The sequence below is a fragment of the Sinohyriopsis cumingii genome, chromosome 17 (assembly GCF_028554795.1).
Source record: "Sinohyriopsis cumingii isolate HCF-2022 chromosome 17, ASM2855479v2, whole genome shotgun sequence".
NCBI classification, from domain to species: Eukaryota; Metazoa; Mollusca; class Bivalvia; order Unionida; family Unionidae; genus Sinohyriopsis; species Sinohyriopsis cumingii.
In genome coordinates this window covers 122,219,531-122,232,270 of record NC_142977.1, presented here as the reverse complement: position 1 = coordinate 122,232,270, position 12,740 = coordinate 122,219,531, and the positions used below count along the sequence as shown (strand labels likewise).

General features: G+C 31.5%; 1 protein-coding gene across 3 annotated transcripts in view; it reads right to left on the bottom strand.

Annotated features, from left to right (window-relative positions):
- Nucleotides 1-12,740, bottom strand: part of LOC149779789 (brevican core protein-like) — a 30,485-nt gene that overhangs the window by 10,829 nt on the left and 6,916 nt on the right. For all 3 annotated transcript variants that reach the window (XM_089940658.1, XM_089940660.1, XM_089940659.1), the window contains one exon: nucleotides 12,605-12,718. In XM_089940658.1, the coding sequence (XP_089796784.1) occupies nucleotides 12,605-12,718 (114 nt within the window). The remainder of the gene's footprint in view (nucleotides 1-12,604; nucleotides 12,719-12,740) is intronic.

Here is a 12,740-nt window from a genome sequence, read left to right as displayed (position 1 = left end):
GATCTATAAATTATATCCTTTTTAATATTGATAAATTTAATATCATACCTAAAATTTGATTCTCTATATTAACATCTTCTTTTTCGTCTGTTATTCTCAAGATAGTAAGCTAACTGTGACAGGTGATATATCAGGTGTTAAGATTTCAGTTACTGACATAGTAATTGATTATTCCTTAGAATGTACTTGTGAGGTTTTCAAGAAACCTAGCTACTGTATACATAATCTACATACAATTCTACATAATCTCTATGATAATACATGCTATGTTCAGGAGATTCTAAACAGAATAAGCGTAAATTCATTCATTATTTTTACGACAATTGCAATGACAACAACAGAAAACCAAATGCAAACAATATAATATTAAATTTAGTTAGGATTATATACCATCTATATTGGTTTTTACAGAATATTCTTAGGTCAATGCATGTTTCTAGTGCAACAGTATATAGTATTGTTATTCCAATATGCAATTCAGTTTTTATATTTATAGAGAATGTTACAACAAAGCTAATTTTAAACACAAAAAATGATGTAGATATATTATCAAACTGTGTCCGTTAGAGACACAAAGCAAGGCAATTATGATGATGCTATGCGATGCAATTTGATTATATACAAGTTTGTAAAATACACTATGACGTCAAGAAAGGAATGTAGAGTGGCGCAGAATATGAGTTCTAGAAAAAAAAACTAATATAAAAGAAAGATAATAAATAGAAACAGATGAACATACAGCATAAACAAAAAGATAAACAAACACAGAGAAATAAGAACAACATTCCGAAAAGTCGAAAACACAGAGAGGAACAAACACAAAATGTATTAAAACAAGCAAGGGTAAAATAAAAAGAAGAAGATCAAACATAAAAGATCGATTTCATTTTTGGACTGGACAAAATACAAATGCTACTAAAGGAATAGCACCCATTTTGTATGGCTCAGTAAGTACGAATGACCGAAGAAAAATACAATTGGAAATAACTATTTCAAAACTGGAAGATAATGTTAAACAATTAGGAGCAAGAGGGGATTTCCTGACAGGTTTGAAATATAGAACTCAATAAACGATAGAGATACTATTATGATCAAAATCAAGGAAGCTATGATATTAGACTGGAGAAAAAATCGTTGTCTATTGTATCATAACAAATGACACTACAGTACGAATATTGCTCAACACGCACATCGTTTATTGTGAGATCTCTTCACGCGACATTCAATCCGGTATCTAATGGGCGACACCTTGAAGTTAACCTCGTCCATAAATGTTTACGTCATGTTACGACCCTAGCTCTTTAAAATGTGTAACAGAAAGGAAGTGAAACCAACAAAAGTTCAGCAAAGAATTTATTTCCTTGGAATAGAATGCGAAAATTCATAAAATACTTACAGTTTTGTGAATTAAATTAAAAATAATCCTAAATTTCCTATCACAGGTCAAAATTATGGAATGTTCATAATGAATTAGATAGTCTTGAATGTTCTGATGTACCAATAGTTTTGGATATCTAGATATGCTAATGGTGAATCTAGAATGGCTTTGAATTAATTCATAAAATTTCAAAAATAATGTGTTAATCCATTCAATGAGCACTTTATGAATTCCAATGAATGATTTCAATCATTCCTCTCGAATTATAAATTAATAAAACTGCTAGCTCAGATCATTGATTTCCACAGACTGATTTGAAATAGGAATGAACATAGTAATTCGCTGTTTAATAAAACTTATTATATGCTCATTTTGTTCTCCGTTAACTTTACATTATCTGAATCGTGCAATATTTTATGATATTGCACAGCTTCATATTGCACTCACTTGCGCAATACGTGTACCCAAAAGTGTAGTACAGGCACATATACTTCCGCGGTTAAGATGGTAGGTATGCTCGATAAATATTTTACTATGCCACTTAATGATACAGCTAAAATAACAAATCCTTGTTTGATAGCGGTGCTGGTGCGTTTTTGAATCGTAAAGTCCCCGAGATCCTTCATGATAAAATAGACAAAGTTTGTGTAATGATGAGAAGTTGGAAAATTTAAACATATCTGGATCAAGATGGACTGTAGACAGATACGCGTCTACAGTACATCCTGATCCTGATTTGTACAGATCAAACATATATGAAAACCTACACAAATGTTTCTCGTTTGAAGACAAGAAGATAATCATCCAAGGAATTGGTAGTTGTAAATGCAAGAATATCACTCACTAAACCGATGCATGGAGGTTTGACGGTGTTACAGCTGTCAAACATGTTAATGCACGAGTAATAATAAAACAAGTTTTAAGAAGGTTGGGTCTTAAATTCCACTGAACGAGCATACAATCACGCGATCCACGTGTTTACAATGAACAAAGTGAATATATCATACACTCATGCTAAATGATACTTAGCTGCCATAGTAAGTACATTAACTTACTTGTATTTATCAACTAGGTGTGAAGGCCATAAATTGAAATAAGTTTTAAAACTTATTTCTGTCAAAATCACTTAAAACGAAATATCGAAATTTAAATTTACCTTAGAGAGTTGTTCTGAAATGGTATTAACCAGCAATAATATTGATGATTTCAAACACAATATCCAAAATTATCTTGCTTATTAAATTTATTATGCAGAAGTATGTTCAGAACATTTAATAGAACATATTTAAGAAGTACATGACACTAAATCAATGTGCAATACCCGCTCTTTATTTAGGTATGAGCAAGTTTAGCAGTTAAACACTAGCAAAGTTGATAGGGAATTGCTAATGAGGATAATGAAAAGAAGTCATCAAAGTTCGTGTACAGAACCTTGTACAGAAGCAGATAATATTCCTTTAAATTAAGTACACAATACAATACAAAAATGTGAAATAAGGAAAAATAGAAGAATAATGCAAGAAGAAAATAATGAAGCACCTTTCCTTACAAGAGCACTGACATTTGCTTTTTTAGAATGTATGCATAATAAGGAAAGTGCAAATAGATTCATTGACTGGATCGAAAGTCTAATTAGTTATCGAAGATAAATATTAAAATGTCAAACAAACCTAACGTAATATAAGTCATGAAAAAAGACAAAAAAAGATTCAGTAAGTTGCATTTAAAAAATTAAAACAATAGTTTTTGCATTCTTCATAAAATGAAACAATAGGTATTTGTTTTAAAAACAATGCTTCCTTATTGCTTCACAAAATCAAAACTTCCAAAGAAAGCTACATCGGGTTAGGTACAGATTATTTAAAATATATCACGAATTTTTGTGGAGGACTATGGCTGTTTTTATGAATTTGTTATAAAATGTTTCATGCTATTAATGTCTTGTTTCAAATCGAAATTATACAAATTATATACTGTCTTTGTCATGATCAGTTTTTCTAAATAAACTTCGAAGCTGCTTATTTCTGTACAGAACCTGATATAGATTAATCACATTCGTGTATATTATATTTAACTTCACATTCTTGTATATTATATTTAACTTCATATTCGTGTATATTATATTTAACTTCATATTCGTGTATATTATATTTAACTTCATATTCGTGTATATTATATTTAACTTCATATTTATAGGTTACTGCATTTGTATGGGAAAATAGCAAGGAGTTTTCGGAGTGAATATTGCACGGACTTGTGAGTGCAGTATATCCTTCCGACAAAACGAGTTCATATTTTCCCAATCAAATGCAGTAACCTTTTTATTATATGCTCATTTTTTTATTCTACCCAAGGTTTAATTATATAAACAAAATACACTACAAGAAACAACGTAAATGAATGAATGCCGTATTCCAAACTAAATACACAAGCGCAGATTTGACATTACAAAATGACATCATTATTAATGCGCACATAGCTCCGCCCAGATAAATTTGAACTTAGTCGCGCGGTCGAAAGAAAATGGCGTGTCTAGTTAAAATTGAAATTTGCAGTCATATTGTGAATGAATGGGCATTGCAACAACTTTTCCATTTTATCTGGAGTGAATATATTTTGGTATTTTGTTTCGATTCGATAAAAGTTTGTGATTTTGGACTGGATTCATCTGTGCAAATTATACATGAAATACATCGGATTGAAGTGGCGCGGGAGAAGCGTGTTTACGTCTGCAAATGTGTTTCTGTTTCTGTCAGTGAATGTTCGAAATCATAACGTGGAAAAAATGTAAAGTCTTTCAATTGCAATTTTCAAAAAGACGCTTTGGAATTTAACGTGTATTTTATTTTGAGTGCAGTAAGGAGCATGCAATTTCACTTATCATCGAAATTACAACACACTTTCGAAATGTGTAATCCAGATTAAAAACCTATGACATGGCTCATGTAATTCGGAATTGCAGAATTAAGAAAAAACATTATGAGGAAATTCAGGATGTAAAACTGTAAGTATATTTTATTTTGCCATTCTTATCATAAGCTAAAGAAAACAGTATATGCCATGTTTTTTGTAAGGACCTAATCCGTCATTTATATAAAGTAGCTAGCCTAAATCTGTAACATTGTATCAATCCAAAATGTCAAGACAACTGGGGTCTTTTGCAGTCCACGAAACATGTTTTAGTTCATTCAGAAACAAATTTAAACAACCACAACGTAAAGAGCCTCTTACGCGAGTGTACATGATTTGTTTACAAATCAAAAGTGCTGGCGTCTGAGTCCATTGTTTATTTACAAAAGAAAGTAGTTCCTTTGTCACGTGAATGTTATATGTGTATTGTCGCGCGCGTTCAGTATCGGGGAATATTGAACGATTCTGTCAATGTAAAGTTAACGGGGAAAAAAAATGAGGATATAATAATCGTGTATATAATATTTAACTTCATATTCGTGTATATCATATTTAACTTCATATTCGTGTGTATTATATTTAACTTCATATTCGTGTATATTATATTTAACTTCATATTCGTGTATATTATATTTCACTTCATATTCGTGTATATTATATTTAACTTCATATTCGTGTTTATTATATTTAACTTCACATTCTTGTATATTATATTTAACTTCATATTCGTGTATATTATATTTAACTTCATATTCGTGTATATTATATTTAACTTCATATTCGTGTATATTATATTTAACTTCATATTCGTGTATATTATATTTAACTTCACTTTCGTGTATATTATATTCAACTTCATATTCGTGTATATTATATTTAGCTTCATATTCGTGTATATTATATTTAACTTCATATTCGAGTATATTATATTTAACTTCACATTCGTGTATATCATATTTAACTTCATATTCGTGTATATCATATTTAACTTCATATTTGTGTATATTATATTTAACTTCATATTCGTGCATATTGTATTTAACTTCATATTCGTGTATATTATATTTAAGTTCATATTCGTGTATATTATATTTAACTTCATATTCGTGTATATTATATTTAACTTCACATTCTTGTATATTATATTTAACTCCATATTCGTGTATATTATATTTAACTTCATATTCATGTATAATTTTGGAACTTTTGTTCACGCTTTGGGAATCCATTTACAGTACTGATGAATGTTTCAATCATATTTCTATCTTATTAATGTCCAATCTAACTTTGTTCACATAAATTTATAATTATTGATACAACAAGAATGTATTAAAGAGTTGGTCAGTTTTCTTTTATTCAGGTGATTTACAATTGTTCTAGTTATGTTCTGATTGATTTGATAGTTAAGTTACTGCTCTGATACTCTGTATCATATTGTTTTGATGCGTATTCATATTTTATGATTAGGTTTCATTACTTCATACAGAAATTTATGTTTCAGGATTGATGAAGCTGCTTATACAGTATAAGCTGAGTTAAACTGCTCAGTATGAACGCAATTAAATCACATAATATTAATAAATCTGAATTTCATATTATTAATAAAGATGAATTCCATATGGAATTTGAATTACATAGTATAAACAAAGATGAATTTTATAGTATTACGACTCTGTGGTCTTAAAATAAGTAATAAAGAAGAGTGAGAAGTAACACGCTTTGTAAAACTAAAAATATAATTTATCTCTCCAAATGCAAATTTAAAATGTGAAAGAACAAACTTACGTTATTGCGAATGAAATCCCAATTTTATTCTAGAATTACAGATGTAATTCCTGGTGATTAAAGGCTGTAAATAAGCTCTAGTCGAAATCCCCCAAAAATTGTACTCTAAAAATGTTGGTTTGCCTGTGGTAGCCCATATAATGGTTTTGTACCAATAGTATTTTCATAGATTACACAAATACAAAACAAGAACTAAATCCTTATTTCAAATTTCACTAATTAGATTCTCTTTTTCCAAGAATATTATTTTGGATGAGAACTCTGTATTTCCAGTAAAGATAATTTGAATGAATCACATTTAAACCCAAACGAACTTTTGAAAACAGCATTAATACAATTGATTATACTAAGATCTGAAAGAGCGAATGAGGAATTTTTCCTGTAATAGGATTATCTAGACCTCTGCTTAACTTCATATCACAATTTGCATTTCCTAATAAAAGCTATTACCTAATGGTAAGTCTAAACGGTTTTAGATGTTTAAAAGATAAAATCTTAGTTGTCATTGGAAATCTTTTTACAAAAATTGTAACATAGAACCTGGAATATGTGAGGTGCTCCAGATATAAAGGAATTCCAATAACCTAGATCTAGACGCTCCAAAATATGTTTACTTCTACTAATAATGATCATAATATTAAACCCGTACACATAGAGAATATTTTATTTATTTAGTTGTTTACAGAAAAACAAATTCAATAATTGAGGTAAAAATGAAGATGGACATGATTTTTGGATAAGGTCAAATCCAACATATAATATTACACTACATAATGAAATTAAACAAAACAAACAAAATAACAAACAATGTAATTTAAATATACATAGCACCTCCGCTCATAAGGAAAAAGACAGATGTATGCAATAAAGCTTTCGTTGTCAAATTTACATGTGTGAAAAAATTACATAAGATGAAATTTTGTGAATGACACAAACATGAAACAAAATATCATTTATATACACGTGAAAGTGCATCTGTTATTAAATTATATTTTCCCTTGACGTGGGCGATATCAATATTGTATTCCTTCAACATCAAACTCCACCTGAATTATCTGTTTTCCTCTTGTCAATGAAAGTAAGGGGGTTGTAATCATTAAACACAATAATGTGAGTGTGTGTGTGATTTAGATTTTTAACACAGCTTTAAACAATATTATTAATTTCTCTACGAAGCTTGCAGTTTTGAAGTTTTATAGTGATTTCTAGCACTTGGGAATGATGCCGCAGACAAGTAGCATGATGTCCCATCCAGTCACATTATCTTGACACCAGGCCGACCAGTCCTAACACTAAGCTCTAAAAGATGAGTACCATGTGAGACAGCTGTTAGTACCAATTTTGTAATTTTTGGTATGACTTGGCCAGGGATCGAACCGACAATCTCCCTTATCCGACGCTCTAACCACTAGGCCACTGGAGCGGTTACAATAATCGGAGAAGGATCTGAACCAATATCTACTTCAAAGTGTTGCAATGCCAATATCAAAAGAAAACATTATTTCTCGATTGTGGAAAATTATCTCCCGTGCTAATCTAATTTTTTCCAAAGATAGCACACTGGATGTTTTTTTTTCCTGAATCAGCACTGCACCAACTTCCATATCACTTGCATCAACAGACTGTTTTAATAACTGACTTAAATTTTCAGCTGAAAGAACTGGTTCATTTATAAGTATGGCCTTTAATTTATCAAACGCCTAATGACATTTTTCAGACCAATGAAACTTGGTTTTCTTGCTCAATAAATTTGTCAGTGTTTCAGCAATTATGGAAAATTTGGAGCAAATTTTCGGATAGTATCCAGCCATACCCAAACATTACATCAGTTGGTTTTTACTGATAGGCGAAGGGATAGCCTTGAATTTATCATCTAGATGCTTAACTTGTCTATGTCCCACGATTTGTCCTAGAAACGTAACACAAGCACGACAAAACTCACTTTTGGATAACATAATTGTCAAATTAAATCAATGAGTCTGTCGAAGAATTTCCGAATTGTTGCTAAATAATTTCTCCAGGTGTAGTTGTAGATGATGACATCATCTATGTAAGCATCACAAGTTTCTAGACCAAATGCATAAGAATCACTGGTTTACTCCAGTAACTTTTGCTCGGTTCTACGATATCATTCTCCATCAAAAACCGAATTTCTTTTTTCAAACATTCCTGGTTGGGAGGATTCATACTGTACAGAAGCTATTTCACAGGTGTGGAATCTATAATTTTAATCTCATGGTAAATTTTTTGCGAAAGTTTCAGGTCCAGATTATTCATTATTTCTGAATTCTCAAGATTGCTTACACCACAGTTACTACATTCAGATTGCATTCCATCGCATACATACTCACTGTGTGGGACAGGTTCATCTAAACTGATTGAATGATTAGCATGGCTTTTTCAATCAACAAAAGTCTATAACATGTTTATATTGTAAAGTTGTTTTTGTTTTCGCCTACCGTAAGTATTGATGATATGATTAAAATCACAGTATTTTGTACTTAGCCTGAAGAGGAATTTGTGGTATGTACAAAAGAGCCAGAATTCTAAATCCAAGATCAAAACTCCTTTCCTTTGTATTTTTGTCATGCCGTAATTTCATATTTATCTCAGTAGAATGCGAATTAGTCCTTACAGCCTCGCATACTTTTGACAATTTGTATTTGCAATTAAAAACATAGTCGAGAAAATTAATTCTTCTATTTTCGTTTGAAAAAGTATATTTTTAATAATTTCAATGATCTACAGACAGTGTGTCCATAATTCTAGTTCATCTAGCTCAGAGGGACTAAATCCAAAAGATTGTTCAACTGATTGCTTAACAGCAAACAATAGAAAATGAACACCTTCGTCCCAATCTTTTCTAGTATAAAAACAATATGACTAAATATTTTTTTCAAAGTTTGGTGAAATCTTTATGAAGCCTCTGGGCTTTCAGAGTGATAGGAAGAAGAATTGAATAGCTGGATGCCTAACTTTTACAAACCTTGCTGGGAAATTCCAGCCATAACATTTGCCCTTGATCAGGTTGGACAGATTTGGGAAGGCCAACTGTGTAAAAATATCTCATCAAAGCTTTTACTACTGTTTTAGTTTTCATATTCCCTAAAAGAATTGCCTCTGGGGTTTTGTGGACGCACACATTATGGTAAACAATTATTGGTTGCCTGACTTATTCTGATAAACTGCACGCAAAATGCAGGAATAGGTTGCAGATGTGCCATAGGTATATTTTGATTCGGTTTTCATATCATTTGACAAGTCTCACAATACCTATAATATTTACAAACATCACTTTTAATTTTTTGGCTAATAATGGTTGTTCAAGAGATTGTAATAGGTCTTACTGATCGCTAGATGGCAGCCAAATAATTTCCTGGGCCAAACTAAAGAGGTCCTCCCTATACAACTTTGGAACTATAATTTGATAGTTCACTGATCACTCATCACCAGCAGGTACACCAGGTTGTCTCCATTTTCACATAAGGACCCCATTTTTAATAAAATAACAAAAAGTTACTTATGTGGCTTCATTTTCACTAAAAGCCCTCTAACGCAAACAGGGGATTTTAGGAACCTTTTACAGTTTGACGAAAAGTGGTTATTGTTTGTCTCCCTCAGTAGAATTAAGTGAATTAGAAGTTAAAAGAGGATCATCATGATCAATACATTTTGATTTCTTCAAATGAGGATCAGAAGTGACCTCATTAAAGTTAGACAATACAGGTGTCACCTAAAGGAATAATTTACTGATGAACATCATCTTCAAGTGCTTTTCTTGCATTAGGTCTACCAACTGCACAAGTTGGGTATAAATCAGGCATTTCTTTTTCAACAGAATCGACGTTTTGGTCCAAACAAGGTTTGTCAGTTACGAGTGGATTAACCACAACCTTCTTTCCAGCAGGACATTTCCTAGTAATAAATAAATACGCTCTATGGGTAAAGACGACACTTTTGCGACTGTCACCGACCCTGAAACTAAGTCTGATGGCAAATGTACATAATGGAGAGGAACAGTAACACGGCCGCAATCCGCTCCCTTAATAAGAACACTTTCACTAGAAGAAGACTTCTCAGAAAAAAGCAAAGTACCTGATAAAGAAAGACTCTGAGATGCTCCTGCGTCCCTTACAATTGTAATAGGGATAGGATTGACCGAATCACCCTCGATCAATATAGAACCGTTCGACATGAATAGTTCATCATTCTCCATATTAAAATCAGACTGAGATTTGCTTGACACTACAAATGTGTTGCTCTCAATACAAGACCGTGATCTTGACCTCTTAGAAATAAGAGCATTTGGAATAGTTCCGTCTTCATTCTCTCGCCTATTTTTCAGAAAACAAAACGCGCCGTTTCTTCTTGTAATAGGTATGCGTAGGAAGAGATACGGATTTCTGATCAGTCTTATAAGAAACTGTATAGACGAGAGTTTTGCCAGTTTGATATTTAGAAGTGCTAGTAATTGAATGGAATACATTTTACCAGAAGAAGTCTGAGTCGACGACCTACTGGTCAAAGAGACTTTATGAGTTAAGGAGTACGCTAAAGTTTAGACCTTATGCTCATCAAGATAAGTCTAAACGTCACCATGGAAACAATTCTAAAAATCTTCAACCAATAAGAGTAGTCCGAGATTTCCGTAATCTTGATCACCTTTCTTGGCTAAGCACCACCTATCAAATAACAGCTCTGTTTCTCTTGCAAATTTGTCATGGGTGTGTCCAGTTTCTTTTTTATTGTTCCTGAACTTTTGTCGATAAGCTACAGATACCAACTGATAACACTTCTAGATGCATCCCTTAACCAGATATAAATGAAAAGGAAGTGTAGATGTCACCAGTCCAATGCTCTCCTGGCAATGTTAAATTTTCAGCGATATTTATTTCAAATGAGGAAAATATGTATCTACTTCTTTTTCTTTAAAAGAGGGTAGTAACATCAAAACTTGGATATGTGTATAAAGTGGGGACTTGGTTTTCGCTTAACAGCTCTAATTCTTTTAATCTAAATTGAAATTCCATTTTACATTTTTTTTCTCTTTGTAATTCTCCATTCTTTTTCACATTGCATATTTATTTGCGTTAGCCTCTCTCTCTCTCTCTCTCTCTCTCTCTCTCCAGTTATCTGCAACCACAGTTGTATATGTCTCTCTCTCTCCTTCCTCTTTCTCCAATTGCATTTGTCTCTCTCGCTCTCCTTTCTCCAGTAGTTCGCTAAGGACGAGCGCCCAATTTTCTATTACGATTATGTGGTCTTAAAAAAAGTAATAGGGAAGAGTGAGGAACAATAAGCTTTGTAAAAGTCAACAATTAAATTATTTCTCTAGAATACAAAGTTAAAATGTAAACAAAACCTTCTGTTAGCAAACAATGCAATTTAAATATACATAACGAAAGTCTTAACTTAGTTGAAATACATAATATTAACAAAGTTGAAAGACATAATGTTAACAAAGTTGAATTACATAGCTTTAATTACGCTGAATTGCATATATGCTTTGTACAATACTATAAACATACTTATTAGTTTAGCTGTAACATTCTCTATATTACAATTTAACTGAATTTGATTAAATCAAAACTGTAAAATATATGGCATTGAGAAATGCATTAACCTATGTGTATGGTGCCAAAACGAATAGACATGGCATGTAAATACAGAATGACTTAATTTCACATTATTTTTATTTAATTCCATCTTGACTTGTTTGTGCGTCGCCTTTCAAGCGTCCAATACATTTACTTTAATTCGGTCCAAAATCTTTGAACTATTAAGTGTATTTTCTGAGTAGTTGCTTACAACTATAGTTAAATTATTTAAAAGCCAAGCTAGTTTGATTTTGGAAAAATATCGAATTTTTTTATATTCTTAAGAATAACAAACAAAAAGAGGTGATAATATTGAAAATAGGGTTTGAACTATCATATTCATTGTATTGATCAATGTTAATAAAGAACATTTCTTGAGATTTCTCCTATCAAATCTGCAATTTTTAAAGAAACAGTTCTTTTATATCTCCAGTATCCGTCATTATTTTTCACATTTTATTTACATGTGTGTTTCTCAATTACCTAAAGACTACTGTATCATTAGGTGTACACTTCTTGCGAAGATTCTACCATGGAATTGAAAACAAACTTTATTTAATAGGATCAATAACATTATCTCCTGAATATAGTAAATATTGTAAAGCAACCGAGCAATATAAAGATGTGCAGGGCTGGAATCACTCGCTTTCGTTTCTTTCAATTTTAATTCAATCAATTATTTTTCAAATATTTTAATTGGGTCATTTGTTTCGTGACATTTTTATATTTGGAAGTTAGTGAATACTAAGAAGAAAAGGAAAAAACAAATAAACCAGTAACTAATATGTTGTAGGATACAATGGAGAGAAAGGTAGAGACACAGAATTCGTTATACCTATATTAATAATTTCCTATTTTTATATACATTTATACACCGTATGTAACTGCGTAATCTGCATTAATTAAATCGATTACGTTAAGAAAACTGATTTACCGTTTTCACAGTTGGGTCCGTAATAGCGACGGGTGCAGTTGCAGTCGTAACGGTTGATCAGCTCGATGCACGTGCCATTGTTTTGACAAGGGTTGCTTACGCATTCGGGAATATCTTTTAAGTTCAAATAATAAAT